The sequence below is a fragment of the Liolophura sinensis genome, chromosome 3 (genome assembly GCF_032854445.1).
Source record: "Liolophura sinensis isolate JHLJ2023 chromosome 3, CUHK_Ljap_v2, whole genome shotgun sequence".
In the NCBI taxonomy this organism is placed as follows: Eukaryota; Metazoa; Mollusca; class Polyplacophora; order Chitonida; family Chitonidae; genus Liolophura; species Liolophura sinensis.
The window spans coordinates 8396070-8412226 of NC_088297.1; the positions used below are offsets into that span (position 1 = coordinate 8396070).

General features: G+C 41.4%; 1 protein-coding gene across 1 annotated transcript; it reads left to right on the forward strand.

Moving 5' to 3' along the window:
• Positions 1-5: 5 nt before the first annotated feature.
• Positions 6-14666, forward strand: LOC135463810 (adenylate kinase 2, mitochondrial-like). Its single transcript, XM_064741255.1, is given in 6 exon segments — positions 6-174; positions 4956-5001; positions 7062-7252; positions 10709-10876; positions 13392-13550; positions 13552-14666. Coding segments are annotated over 6 exon segments (717 nt in total). The 5' UTR covers positions 6-84; the 3' UTR covers positions 13615-14666.
• Positions 14667-16157: the final 1491 nt, after the last annotated feature.

Sequence of the window (16157 nt, forward strand, 5' to 3'; positions counted from 1 at the left end):
AGGTACCTAGTTTCACTGCAACGTGTTTGGCTTCTTTTTCATTTTAACCCGTTTTTACCTTTGAGCTACTTGCATTTTAACATCATGCCGGCTGTCCCTTCTCAACCCCAGACAAAACCAGATGGAGTCAATGCAATTTTGTTAGGACCACCAGGGTCTGGCAAAGGAACTCAGGTGAGTCTGGCCACAAACTTTTCTGCATGCTTTCACGTGCAAGGGAACAGGGCAAAGTCAAACTAGAGCACAGCTCGTGTCTTCACATGTGCTCTCCATCATTTTCAGTTTGGCAGCCGAGTTTTGCCGAATTGAGAAAGCTTTTTTTTTGTTTAAAAATGCCTTTTGTCATAGCTATAAATGGAATTCCTATGTTTTATTTACATGAAGACATTTTTTATTTATCAACTCTGCCTTTTGTGTAGCTTTGAGTCTGACAAGCAGCTGTGCATTGCTCTGAGCGTCCGTGTGTCGGTCGACCGGTCGGTCGGTCGGTCGGTCAACTTCTGAACGCCCTGTCTTTTAATATGTGTCACTCACTTAAACAAGCGCGTAAGCGCAAGACATAACTTTTTGCAAGTGTTCAGCTGCTGTGAATATTTGCTTGTTCTCAGAATTCATTGTGGCCAGAACATAGCACGTTTCATAGGGTATTGAAATCAGAACCAGTTTTATGCATGGAGGCATCATGCTTGTGCTTGTTTCCCCACCCCCAACCCCTCATCAAGAAAAAATTATGAATCACAAGCTACTTAAGTTCATTATACGCTCAGAAGTTTCGATTTAGTGATGTCAATTTAAATAAGCAAAGACTTATTGTAAAAGAAGTGTATTTTTTATTTTTTTTTTAATTAGCAGAGAACATGTACATTTGTGGAACTTGCAGGTATGTGGGCTGGTCTTAAGACCAGAATCGATCAAAAGGGGATTTGAGAGGGGTCAGCTACACTTAGGTAACCATAATACAGGAATGGCTGCCTGGACATTTATCAACGCAACAGAGTCAAAAAGACCACATTTCGAACAATCCAGAAATACAAACATGCAACATGTCGTGATTCAGTTTAATTTTGGGCCTGTTTCATTGGAAGCCAGTTTTAATGAGTTTTTTCCCCTGTTTGCCCCGCCAGATGTTGTCAGTTGACTCAAACAACATGGTTCCTGAGTAGAGCAATCACACTGACGATTTTCCTCAGTTCTGTCCAAGGCATAGGCCTGAAAAGAAAACAATTCCTCATATAACCTGTATTTCTGGATGGCATAAAATATACACTTTTCGAATCTGTTGCATTGATTGTCACATTGACTACATGTATATGTTAATTTAATGTACATGTAGATGACCCCTAGGGGCCTCCATGGCTCAGTTGGTTAGCGTGCTAGCGCAGCATAATGACCCAGGAGCTTTTCACCAATGCGGTCACTGAGTTCAAGTCCAGCTTATGCTGGCTTCCTCTCTGGCCATACATGGGAAGATCTGCCAGCAACCCCTGCGGATGGTTGTGGGTTTCCACCCACCATAATGCTGGCTGCCGTCGTATGATTGAAATACTCTTGAGTACAGCGTAAAACACCAATCAAATAAATAAATAAATAGATGACCTCCCTCAAAATCGGCCTTTATAACCGTGTAGGCTCTACAGTTTTACAGCAGGTCATCAGTGCTTGAATATTCAGTGGAAAAAAAAAAAAACTAACCAAGTTCACAACAAAACTGATGGCAGAAAAGAAAATTTACAACTCTGAGTTAAATTTAACCAGCCTTTTCAGCAAATTGATACCAAAGTATTGTAGGAAAACATTGCACGAAGCATATTACCGTGTGCGACAAGCATTGTATACGCCCGCACGAATTTGTTTGTGACAATGAAGAAAGTTAAAAAATCACGTGACCCATGGATGGCTGCAACTGCACATGTAATAAGTGTATAAAAATGTTACAAATGTGCTGGACTTGCCACCAAAGTAATGCCCTGATTGACTCCAGAACATCATGAGAGGGCCCTGTATATGGTATCCATGAGAGCCACCCATGCCTACATCGCAAGGACATTCAGCTGCTCTTGTGTAACTGTGTCAAACTTGATGCTACGTTACAGACAGACAGGGCAAACATCGGACAGGCCAAGAACAGGCAAACCTAGGGTAACTACCCCCAGAGAAGGCGAGTACCTGTGCACCTTAGACCTGAGGAACCACATCATGACAGTGACGTCATCGCCAATCAGTGCTTTAGGTCACCGGGTTAATCGGGAGATCGTGTCCAGGAGACTCATGGCTCATGGAATTAGGGCCTATCGACCATTCAGTGGGAAATTGTTGACAGCTGAACATCATCGCCAGAGGTGGAGATGGGCTCGAATTGTATGCCGTGGGCAGGGACGTGATTGGCAATGTGTTGTTTTCACGGATGACGAGTTTACCATCAAAGAGGTGAACAAACGGCTGCATCATGCGTCCAGGAAGTGGTACCGTTTGGTGGCGGCAGCACGATGGTGTGGGGTGGGATGTGTGGAGAGGATAGACACCACTGGTCATCATCTACGAGAACCTGACAGCTCAACGTTACATGGATGAAATTCTACGTCCTGTTGTCCTGCCATTCCTTCAACAGCAGCCACTTGGTGTCCTGTACCAGGATGGCAATGCCAGACCCATACAGATCGAATTGTGCAGAACTTTCTGGACGCCAACGATGTCAGTGTCTTGCCGTGGCCTGCACATTCCCCAGATATGTCCCCCATAGAACACCTTTAGGATGTAAGACATCAAGTAAGACAACAGCCACACCTTGCAGCCAACCAACAAGAACTGGCGTTCGCTCTCCAACATGAATAGCAACGATTCCCACGTCATCTCATCAGACGATTGACTTTTTCTATGTGACGGAGAGTTTTTGCATGCATTGAAGCAAGGGGTGGCCACACGCAATATTGATTGGTTTTGATATTGACTGGTTTTAAAAATAATCAACCTTTTGTATGCTCTGCCCATTGTTAACCAAGATGGAATGGCTATTTTTCTACCTCTGCTCTGTTCACTTATAAAATGATTTGAGGGCTGCTTTGTCCGTTCTCACTCAAGACTTTCAGTATCTAAAGTCATTTGTCTTTTCAATATATTAAACTTCAGTCATACTGTTTTTTGCTTTGGCAAAATAAATTCATTTGAACCCTTTGTCAAGTTTCTTATGGCCGTTAGTTTATATGTACACCTCAGAAGCAGTTCTGCACATACGTGATGTGACAACTGGATGTTCCACACTGCTAGAAATACTGGAATGATAGACCTGCAGCTTGTGTGCAGCTTGAGTTATCATTCATCTTACTCTGATACTTGCTTACACAGTGGATAAGTTATGAATTATTTATTTATTTGATTGAGGTTTGATTGATGGAACCCACCACCATCCACAGGTTGCTGGCAGACCTTCCCACACATGTGCGGAGAGGAAGCGAGCATGAGCTGGACTTGAACTCACAGTGACCGCATTGGTGGGAGGAAACTGGGCAGAGCCCCGGGGAAACCCACAACCATCCGCAGGTTGGTGGCAGACCTTCCCACGTACGGCCGGATGTACAAGCTTAGATGTGCTCAACATTTTTGAGCTCATGGGTCATTACGCTGAGCATGCACGCTAACCAACTGAGCCACAGAGGCCCCCAAAATTATGAATTAGTAACCAACATTACCTATGGTCACCGTTACTTATGCTATCTGATGTTAGTTGAAGACCATTTAACTTTGTACTCCACTAGTATGGTAAGCTTGGCGGTATGTCATTCATGGGAAAGTGGTAACTGCGCAAAACACACGCACACACAAAAAACACATAAATAAATGCAAAGTTGTAACTCAGGGCACTTCAGTGCTTTCACCTTTTTAAAATGAAGTCATTGTGGAAATGGAAAAGTATAGCATTATTGAAATAGTGTCAAAACTGTCAAATAAATAAATGCATGTACAAGGCTTCATTTGCATGGTTATATCGTAAAGACAGTAATAACTAAGACTGCGTGAACTGATGAGTAGACAGTTCCAGGGTACACAAGAAAGTGTGGCCTGACATTTACTGTTACAGCCTCCTATTAGGTGTGGGTGTAGGGATATGTGAGCAGGTGGGCTAACCGGGAGTGTGGCGAGTCACGTACATGTAGTAAAAAAGGATGGGGGATGAGGGGGTCTGTGACTGTGTTAGGAGGGTGTAGCCTGGGGCAGATTACTGTGTAAGGTGAAAGCAGGGATTAATCTAGACAAGAGGTTCACAAGCTGCATGTTAACCCTATAAACTAACAGTGTATTTAAATGACATGGGATATCAAGGGCTTTCATTTAGAATTGGTTAGGACTAAAACAGAAAAGGTAGCCAACCAAATGGAATGTACGTGTAATTGTACAATTGTGATGTTACGGGGCCCAAGGCTGTGTTGTCAGTAAAAACACAGCTTGTGCAGCTGTCGACTTTGTTTTTGAAATACATGTACGTGTAGACGCAAAAATTCACTGTCCATATTTATCTACATGTGTGATGCGATGAGAATGAGATATGGTAATGTTTACACTTGTAGAAATCTTGAGCATTCCATGAGAAAAACAAAAAAGCTTAAACTTAAACAAAAAAGCAAAAAAGCTTAAATATATATATATATATATATATATATATATATATATATATATAAATTATCTGATGTAAAAAATACACGTACAGTACAGGAGATATACATTTTTTTCTGACATGACTGTACAAGTTCTGAATTGTTCATCTTGAGTTTTTCAGAGTAGACAATGTATGGGTCTTGTTTTGTTTTATTATACAATGTACTCATGTTTCAGCTGTAAGTATATGTTGTGTGTTTTTTGTCATGATGATGGATTGAATGATAGATTACATTACTATGTTTGAATTAATTGATTTTCTTTAAATGTGCACGTTCAAAAAAAATTTGTTAATTTTTTTACAGGCACCAATGCTGGCAGAAAAATACTGTGTCTGCCATCTGTCAACAGGTAAGATTTTTTTAAATATTGAATAATTTACCAGTAAAAAAAAAAGTAGTATAAAATAAGTTTATAAATACTTTTTCTTTACACCGTGTGCACACAGTTGTTTAGAAACTAATGTTGGATGACTAGCCATCCTTTATATATACAGGTGAAAATGACACAAAATCCCCAACAGTAAAGCATTGTTTGTTAGGGTGAGGGTGATGTGTGTCATGACTGTCAGAATTCCAACATGGGGAAACTTTCCAGTTGGGTAAAAAAGATTTGTCATCTACATGTATGTCCGGTACAACAGTTAGCTGAAATTCCTTTTTTTTTTCAACAGGAAAAAGAAAAAAAAAATTCGATGTAATAGAAAAGAAAAACAATGAATAAAAAATCAGGAAACTTAGTGTTCAAGAAATTAAGTGGCTTAAAGCGTGTATTAGGAAATAAGTATCGCAAAGGCTCAGCTATACATGTTGTTTTTGCTACAGAAATATATTTTATTTTTTTATATTTTTATCCGTTTATATCAAATTAAACTATTGTGCTGCTTACATTACATTTTTTCTTTGATATCATTTGAGAATATACTCATTACTGTGAATGCAGTACCAACTGTCAGCATAATAATGATGGCTTTAGTGGGTTCCCCTTTAGGGGTTTCCCGTGACATCATCACCTTGGCAGAACAATAGCCAGGTAGCCATGTTGGAGGTCTGTTAACATGGACTGGTATAGCCATAGTACTCCAATATGACTACCAAAAGTAGGTCACACAACCCCTCTATGTACATAATTAACACACCAGAAAGGGAACTCATGCTCATGTGACTGATTTATGACAAAATAGGTATGTCAGCACATATGGTGCTAAATATTTACATACATACAGGTGGACAAACATCTCTGACTTTTTTAAAAACTGAAACAAGGCTAGAGTCCTGTATAAGGACATAAACATTGTAATACACACACATGTACATGTGTAAAATGGATGTACAGTATCTTGACACTGTTTACACAGATGTTTTCCACTTACCTGTACTCTTGCGGTTGCTCTCAGCCTCTTAAACATTGTGTACAGTATGCTAATACAAGCTCTATTCCCTGAGCCGGTTTTGGCATAACAAGGACATACATGTAAAACATTTGTTGTGTGGATGTTTACTTGTACCAGCTTATTTTATCTGTTTATTTGACTGGTGTTTTATGCTGTACTCAAGAATATTTCACTTATACGACGGCGGCCAGCATTATGGTGGGAGGAAACTGGGCAGAGCCCGGGAGAAACCCACAACCATCCGCAGGTTAGTGGCAGACCTTCCCACGTTGGTGGCAGACCTTCCCACGTTGGTGGCAGACCTTCCCACGTTGGTGGCAGACCTTCCCACATACGGCCGGATGTACAAGCTTAGGCGTGCTCAACATTTTTTTGGCCATATCAAAATGGCTCCTCACATAATGCAGATAATTTGTGTAAATTTATTGAAACCAGACTGATACAAGTGACAAGTATGGTATGTACACTGTGCTTGGCCTCTTTTTTGATTCAGTCAGTTTATAGTCAAGATTTTTTTAAAAGTCAGACTTATCTGAGGATTGAACCAAGGTCATCCAGTTACAATGTACATCCGATTAGATACCATACATAGGAATACATGTAAAGCCATCGACTTCTAGTTTGTCAGATGGGGCACTATTAGTCAGGTCTGCTTGATGAAGGTTGGTGGTTTATTCCAGGCAATAAGGTTTCCTCCAGGCACTACGGTTTCCTCAATCCACAATCTTGAACACAGTCCTATAAATATACATGCATGTAAGTGAAAAATTCAAGTTTAAGTTTTTCAGAAGAGGAAAAATTGTGCCCACAGTAAAGTAACAAACTTTCCTAGGCATACATGCAGACCTCTGTGTTAAGCCACAGTCATAGTACAAGTGCACATGCATGTAGCGAGATTGTGAGTCTAACCTACGCGTACAATCCAACGTGACTGGCATCTCATTGGATACGGTTTACTCAGCGGCTTTAGCCGCATAATTAAGCTAATCTAAGAATTGGGGGATTCTTTATTTCACAGGTGACATGCTGAGGGCCGTAGTGGCGTCAGGCTCCAAGTTAGGGAAGAAAATCAAGAGTACGATGGACGAAGGCAAACTGGTCAGCGATTCCATGGTGGTGGAAATGATTGACCAGAACTTAAACAAACCAGCTTGTAGAAACGGGTTCCTGCTGGACGGATTCCCACGCACAGTCGCTCAGGCTGAGGCGGTAAGTGTTAATCCCCAGAGATAAGGATCTGGGTAACCCTCCACACTCCCATACCCTTAGCCCTACACATACTAGAATGTAGAAATGGGTTCCTGCTGGATCGATTCCCATGCACAGTCACTCAGGCTGAGGCGGCAAGTATTAATGCCCAGAGCTAAGGATCTGGGTAACCCTCCACACTCCCATACCCTTAGCCCTAAACATACTAGAATGTAGAAATGGGTTCCTGCTGGTTGGATTCCCACGCACTGTCGCTCAGGCTGAGGCGGCAAGTATCAATCCCCAGAGATAAGGATCTGGGTAACCCTCCCCACTCCCATACCCTTAGCCCTAAACATACTAGAATGTAGAAACGGGTTCCCGCTGGACGGATTCCCCACGCACAGCCACTCAGGCTGAGGCGGTATATATTAGTCCCCAGAGATAAGGATCTGGGTAGCCCTCCACACTCCCATACCCTTAGCCCTAAACATACTAGAATGTAGAAACGGGTTCCTGCTGGACGGATTCCCACACACAGTCGCTCAGACTGAGGCGGTATATATTAATCCCCAGAGATAAGGATCTGGGTAACCCTCCACACTCCCATACCCTTAGCCCTAAACATACTAGAATGTAGAAACGGGTTCCCGCTGGACGGATTCCCATGCACAGTCACTCAGGCTGAGGCGGTATATATTAATCCCCAGAGATAAGGATCTGGGTAACCCTCCACACTCCCATACCCTTAGCCCTAAACATACTAGAATGTAGAAACGGGTTCCTGCTGGACGGATTCCCACGCACAGTCGCTCAGGCTGAGGCGGTATATATTAATCCCCAGAGATAAGGATCTGGGTAACCCTCCACACTCCCATACCCTTAGCCCTAAACATACTAGAATGTAGAAACGGGTTCCTGCTGGATGGATTCCCACACACAGTCGCTCAGACTGAGGCGGTATATATTAATCCCCAGAGATAAGGATCTGGGTAACCCTCCACACTCCCATACCCTTAGCCCTAAACATACTAGAATGTAGAAACGGGTTCCTGCTGGACGGATTCCCACACACAGTCGCTCAGACTGAGGCGGTATATATTAATCCCCAGAGATAAGGATCTGGGTAACCCTCCCCACTCCCATACCCTTAGCCCTAAACATACTAGAATGTAGAAACGGGTTCCTGCTGGATGGATTCCCTCGCACAGTCGCTCAGGCTGAGGCGGTAAGTATTAATCCCCAGAGATAAGGATCTGGGTAACCCTCCCCACTCCCATACCCTTAGCCCTAAACATACTAGAATGTAGAAACGGGTTCCTGCTGGATGGATTCCCTCGCACAGTCGCTCAGGCTGAGGAAGTAAGCATTAACCTCAGAGACAGGGATCTTAGTCTGGGTATAACTCCCCACACCCACACACTACCCCTGACCAAACCTTGAGTGTAGATTAGAGAGGTTCCTCCCCAATAGATTCCTACGCACTGTCACTCCAGCTGAGGAAGTAAGCATTAATGTCAGGGACAGGGATCTTAGGCTGGGTATAACTCCCCACACCCACACACTACCCCTGACCAAACCTTGAGTGTAGATTAGAGAGGTTCCTCCCCAATAGATTCCCACACACTGTCACTCCAGCTGAGGAAGTAAGCATTAACCTCAGGGACAGGGATCTTGGTCTGGGTATATCTCCCCACACCCACACACTACCCCTGACCAAACCTGAGTGTAGATTAGAGAGGTTCCTCCCCAATAGATTCCCATGCACTGTCACTCAGGCTGAGGAAGTAAGCATTAACCTCCGGGACAGGGATCTTAGGCTGGGTATATCTCCCCACCCCCACACCCTAGCCCTGTGGATGTGGATGAAGACCTAAAAATTCAACCACATAAACAGCATTTTTGGAGGCAAATAAATAACGTGAGAGGGGACTCCGTGACCGAGAGGGCTAGCACACCAGCGTGGCATAATGACCAAGGGGCCTCTCAATAATACGGACTTGTGAGCTCAAGTCCAGCCCATGCTGGCTTCCTCTCAAACAAGACAGGTAAAAGTCTTCTTAACAAGGAGAGGTCATTATCCCTGCTAATAAAGACAAACTCAGCCTGTGTTTCCCCCAGGGAAATTTGTGTCAGCACACAAACTTGTGGGGAGTCCTGCCCCCAACAAGAGCTTGTTAAGAGTTAAGGCCATCATGAAAAACATGTTTGTTGAGGGTAACCCTACTGGCCCTACTCTTTGTTGGCATTTTGATAGATTTTCTTCTTCTATATTTCTCTCTCTGTTTCTTTGAACTCCCTGTCTCTTTCATTAGCCAAAATCAAAAAAAAAAAAAAAAAAACAAATTAAATTTTCCCTCCTGCTCTCCCCGATTTTTTTCTGATAAAGCTAAGTGACCCTCAACAAGTGACCCCTCAACACAGAATCAGGTGCTCAACCTTTCGGCAGGTACAGCCTCCTAATTTTAACAACTACATGTAATCACTTTAGCATGACTACTTTAGTTCCTCAACCTTTTCACATATTAAAAAGCAAGTTTCCATGACATTTTAGGACTTTCTTAGTTTGATTTTGCAGACAAAATTACATCAAATGGGTTGGTCAACTTCAGGGCTTGACAAAACGTATAATTTTATCAGTCTACAGAGGAGCATGCCCTCAGAATAAGTTTAAATAAACACCTTGCACAAACCTGTAAACAATTTTTAAGTTGAACTACATAAATGACAGACTATACACTTTTTTTTACTTTACTTCAAAAGTTGCAATATTTTTATGTGGTAGTTTTGTCCAGTACCATACAATAGGCCCCCTGTCAAAGCCCTATTCGGTGCAGGCAGTTATCCTTTTCCTGTTGCTCAATGCGGTCGCCGTGAGTTCAAGTCCAGGTGGCTTCCTCTCCGGCCATAGTTGGAAAGGTCTTCCAGCAACCTGCAGATGGTTGTGGGTTTCAACAAGTTCTGCTCGGTGTCTTCCCACCATAATACTGGCCACTGCCATATATGTGAGTACAAAGTTGAACACAAATCAAATAAATATGTTCAAGTCCATCTCATACTGTCTTCATCTTCGGCCATATGTGGGAAGGTCTGCCAGCAACCTGCAGATGGTTGTGGGTTTCCCCCGGGCTCTGCCTGGTTTCCTCCCACCATAATGTTGGCTGCCGTTGTATGAGTGAAATATTCTTGGGTACGGTGTAGAACACCAATCAAATAAATAAATAAATATCATGAGATACTACTTCTGGTGCTAAAAGTCACCCGACCATCTAAACACGTCTAAAACCAACAGAACTCCCAGAAGCTGGAAAAATGAACTTATCATGGAGGAAATGTTAGGTCATGTAGATCAGCTCACTTTCACTATTTATGGTATACATTCTATAATTATATGTGTATGTATAAGGTACTGAAAGGTTTGGTAACTTTCCCACAGTAATTTGCCGTACCATTCATCATTGTGATTTTTCTCATCAGCTGGATAACTTGTTAGAGAGGCGTAAAACCCCGCTGGATGCTGTCATAGAGTTTGCCCTTGACGATTCACTGCTGACCAATCGTATCACGGGACGGAGAATCCACGTTCCTAGCGGTCGCTCATACCACATTGAATTCAACCCTCCTAAAGTTGAAGGCATGGATGATGTAAGTCAGCAGTAATATGTTATTACCTTCAGTTACAAGCTAGGCCTCTGTGTTTAGCGTACCAGCATGGCACATTGACCTAGGAGCCTCCCACCAATGCGGTCGCTGAGATCGTCCACCTTATGCTGGCTTCCGCTCCGGCTGTGTATGGGAAGGTCTGTCAGCAACCTGTGAATGGTGTTTCCTACTGGGTCTGCCTGGTTTCCTCCCATCACAATGCTGAACGCCGTCTTATATGTGAGATATTCGAATAAACAAATCATTTACCACCTGCATGGTGTGCATGTATCATAGATGCTTCACACTGTCACGTATAGCTTTATGTCTAACACTACAGCGATCATCACCTCAGTCAGAGGAAAAGTTCTACAAACCAAAAATGGTGCCTCAAAATCAGAAAAAAAGTGGACGCACAGAAATTTCTTCGTGCAAAAATGGTATATCGCCATTAGTCATTTGAATGTTAACTTCATTAAAACAAACATATGAAGATGAGCATTTTAGTGTTTATACCGTGAAGGTCCAGGGTTGAATACAGGGTAATGGTGTCTGTCAGATGCACTCTTCTAGAAAATCAGATGGTCCCAAAATAGAAAAATGGTCAAACGATTTTGTGGAAAAATCAAGTCATTTTTAGTAACTCTGTACTTCAAGATTGGCCTTTATCATAAGATATAATTTATTAATATATAAATATTTATCGATGAAGTTATATATACATTTCTTGATATATTATTTTTAAAATATGAGGGTTTTTGAGTCTTAACTGTTTTTGGTTATTCTAATCTGGTTTTAAACATGTCCAAACATTTGTTACATTTTTGATGTTCTCACCTCCATATCAGAAACCTCAACTGCCTCGTGTTTTCACCTTGCTCTCGCCACGATATGGCTGAAATATTGCCCTGGCGATAATAAGTGGCGTTAAACCATAACCATTCATTCATTCAACAATACCCAGAGTCTTTTACTACTGAGGCCGTCAACAGCAGGATCATCAGAGAAGCAAAACATTCTTTGTGTTTCGAGTGGCAGCCATGTTAACGTGAAAGTCATATTTGTGTACACACGCGCAGTGCGACCAGTTCGGTGTATTGCTTGGCAACATGTCTGGTGCGCATGTGCGTCTATTAAGCACTGGTGTTTTACATCATACGGAATCAGCAATAAGAACCAAGTGAATTCTATCCGAATATTAGCTTTTCTACCAAAAATTGCTGCCTTGTGTTTGCCTTGAAGTCAGCTGACGTTTGTAATCTCATTTGTAACGACCATGTGTGAGGTATTGCATTAAACTGCATGAACTTTACGGTTACAAAATCCCAAAAGATGGTGAAGAGTTACCTCCCTTGCAGTGGTTTGTTGATTTGAGCTAGCGATTTTTAAGTAATATGAGTGTTAACGGCCTTTATGTAGTATGAAAACACAACAGTATTGCTGGATTGTCAGTACAGAGAGACAATTCAAAAGGCTCAGTATATTAGCTTCAAACAAACTTGGTATGAATTTGTGCCTGTGTTTACCACTGACTTACCAACATGGAAGCAAGCATAGCCTCTGATCTTTAAGCAATGTTTATTTAAGGTGTATGGGACCTAGGATTAACAAAAAAAAAAACAACACAAATCATTGGCTGATAATGTTTATCATGATCTGGGATTTATTTGCAAACAATGCACTATAAAGGCTCAAGCAATTCACCTCCAAAGCCTTTAAAATTTGTTTTATTAAATTTAAGGCAAGACACCCATTAACCATTTTGTGGTGTATGGGTTTCCATGGTTTCAAGTAATTATTGCGAAGGAAAACTCCCAAGTAATCAGTCAGATCATAACAACATCCTTGCTATATGGTGTGAATGGTCCCCTGGGCTCTGTCCGGTTTCCACCGACCATAATGCTGGCCGCCATCGTATAAGTGAAATATTATTGAGTACAGCGTAAAACACCAATCATAGAAATAAATATGGTATGAATGTCAGTAATATATTCCTTTCATAATATGTGCACAGAAACAGATTAAAACGGGCTAAATGCATTTTAGAACATCAAGAAAATACAGCAGCTGAGAGTCGCAGGCCCCCAGACCCCCGGCTATTTTTGGTCAGAATTTCTAAACAATCAAATAAGGCCTGGATCCAACCCTGAGGTCATTAGGTCATTTTTTTTACAATTCCAAGCTAAAACTTCATATAATTTTACATGCTGGCTTCTCCGGCCGTACGTGGGAAGGTCTGCCAGCAATCTGCGGATAGTCATGGGTTTTCCCTGGGCTCTGCCCGGTTTCCTCCCACCATAATGCTGGCCGCCATCGTATAAGTGAAATATTCATGAGTACGGCGTAAAACACCAATCAAATAAATAAATAAACTTATACATTTATATTTATAAAATTATAAAATAAATATAATAAACTTAAACTTATACTTGAATATGTCATTAAAACACAACCAAATAAATACATGCAAGATCAGGTGACTTCAGCGAAGTCTTCATCCATGCTCACTTCTTTGCAGATAACTGGAGAAGCACTAATTCATCGTTCAGACGACAATGTAGATGCTCTCAGGAAGCGATTGGACGCCTACCACAAGCAGACGAAACCATTGGTCGATTACTATAGAAACCAAGGTATACACGTTGCCGTTGACGCCTCCCAGAAGCCAAGTGTAGTTTTTTGCCACCATTACCGCAGCATTCGCCGAGGCGAAATCCAAAGATAAAGTTATGTTTTTATAGGAGAAAATGTTGTCATTATTCGAGTAGATATTTTATGGGTGGTTTTTCTGTTTTAAGGAAGTACCATTCTTTTAGCCAATTAGACACGACCAGACTGAAGTGGAAATCGTAATGAAATTTTAACCTGAGTGATAGCCTTTCACCCCTTTATGTAATGAATAGGTCTCTCACAGATGTAGAAAGGAAGAAGATCTGGGCTTGTCCCACTATTATAGAAGAGGGTTGTGCATACTGTATATCATAAGGTGTAAAATAAACAAGTACATGGGAGATTTTAGTGGTTGCATTGTAAATATATGTAAATTAATCAAGAATATATATGCTGAAAATACTGGAAATCTGCAATCAATGCAAGCTATCTCACTAGGCAGATTGATCTGTTTTATGTACATTCGCCAGTGTGGGGCTTTGTTTTTTTTTTTTTTTACCCTGAGGCTACAAAAGAAGAAGCAAAATTGTTTTCCAGTATGTAGAACTGTGTGAACCTTTACCCGATTCAGTGTAAAGCCCATCAATTAAGATGAACTTGGCATGCCATTTTAAAATTCTGAAAACATATTGGTGTGCTGAGGATAGTGTTTGCTTCAAAATCCAACCTAGGTTTACACGTGTCCAATCCAGACTGGCTGCCTCTGTGAGAATTATTTCTATAAAATTCCAATAAAACGTGCCCTTAACTGTATATGTAAATGTAGCAACAAGCCCTCTGGGTTAAATTCCACAAATCTCATTTATATTCATGTATTTAACCTATCTGACGATCACGGCTTATGACCTTTTTACCACGGACATGCTTCTTAAACTACCGGCAAGATCATGAAAGTGTAGTTCATGATGTACAGTTTATGCTGTTGGCAATGTTGTGATCTAATGTGATCTTTTATCAGGCATTATTTAGATCAAGGGTGGACTCAGGAGTCTCTCACCAATGCGGTCGCTGTGAGTTCAAGTCCAGCTCATGCTGCTTCCTCTCCGGCCGTAAGTGGGAAGGTCTGTCAGCCACCTGCGGATGGTCGTGGGTTTCCCCCAGGCTCTGCCTGGTTTCCACCCACCATAATGCTGGCCGCCGTCGTATAAGTGAAATATTCTTGAGTAACGGCGTAAAACACCAATCCGTCGTATAAGTGAAATATTCTTGAGTACGGCGTAAAAACACCAATCAAATAAATAAACAAATAGATCAAGAGTGGAATGTCTTCAATACGAATGTATATGTGCTGATCCAAATAATGTTCTAATCTTAGGAACTAACACATATTAATTATCCTGTTAGAACTGAAGCCATGACTAAGTCAGACTAATTTCTTTTTTTCTCTTCTAATTTAATGCATTTAAATGAATCGCATTTCATATTAATCCTTGTTAAGATTAGCATTTATTTTTTCATTGTGTGATTTACTGTTGAAATTTTGATTTTGGTGCAAACCTTTTTTTTTATATTTTTTTTGTCTTTTAGTTCCTTACAAAAGCATTATCCTCTGTGCCATTTGCATATTGGACTCTGAGAAAAATTTCCATGAACACAGCATTTGTCAGTCCTTGTTTCTAATGCTGAATTGTTGTATTGAATTTATCCTTTAGGAGATCATTGGAAGTATTAAATTTACAGTAAATTATTTTGAAATCAAAAGTTAAAGTGAAAAAAAGTACATGTATGTACGACAGATGTTGGTGGGTGAATTGTTACACATGATAATAAATAAATAAATCCATACATGACAGTTGTATGCTGGAGTTGAGCCCTGAATAAAATGCCCCAAAATTTTATTTGGTTTTCTTTTGTTTTGGAGTCTGTGGCTGAGCGATGTACAATGAACAGTTACTCAGGATGAATCATCAGTATTACACCACATCAGACAAAATACTCGGGTTTTTATTGGACGGCAGCAGTCAGATGGGGCCAGATGTATTAGTCGTACAATCAAGGTCATGTGTCCGATGACGTTGGTTGTCTCCCTTTATTTGGTTGTGAAAACAGTCACATTACTGAAGCCCTTTGCCTACATGTCATTCTTCGGTGGTGCTGAATTGATGAGTCTTTTGCGAGGGGATAAATTTGTCAACAGGTGCGTTAATATATGGTGTCAGCAACCGATGTATTGGCATACGAGAATAATTGACAGCACACGAATGTATTACCATTGCCTGGCACTGAGTAACCATGTGACAAATGAAGCATTTATACCGTGCTTTGAAACAGCGTGATCCCCAATGCTCCAAGCAGTGCTTAGCTTGGCCTGATAGAATACGGGCCCACATCAAAGCCTGAGCTTGTTACTCATAGCATTGGATTTGCCTGCATGAGACAAGCCAAGGGTTTCAATTCAGAGTCCATGCATACACAGAACTTCAGTTGGTGTCAAACAGCAATCAAAAATATTTGTGCCATAAGCCATGGGACTTGTTTTTCAATTTCTAAGACACATGACCGGCCCCAACAGCACAGTTGGTAGAGCGTCCGATTCGCGAGTGGTAGATCCAGGCTCAGCCCTGGGTCGAGTCACACCTAAGACCTTAAAAGAGGAAGTTGTAACTTCCTCGCT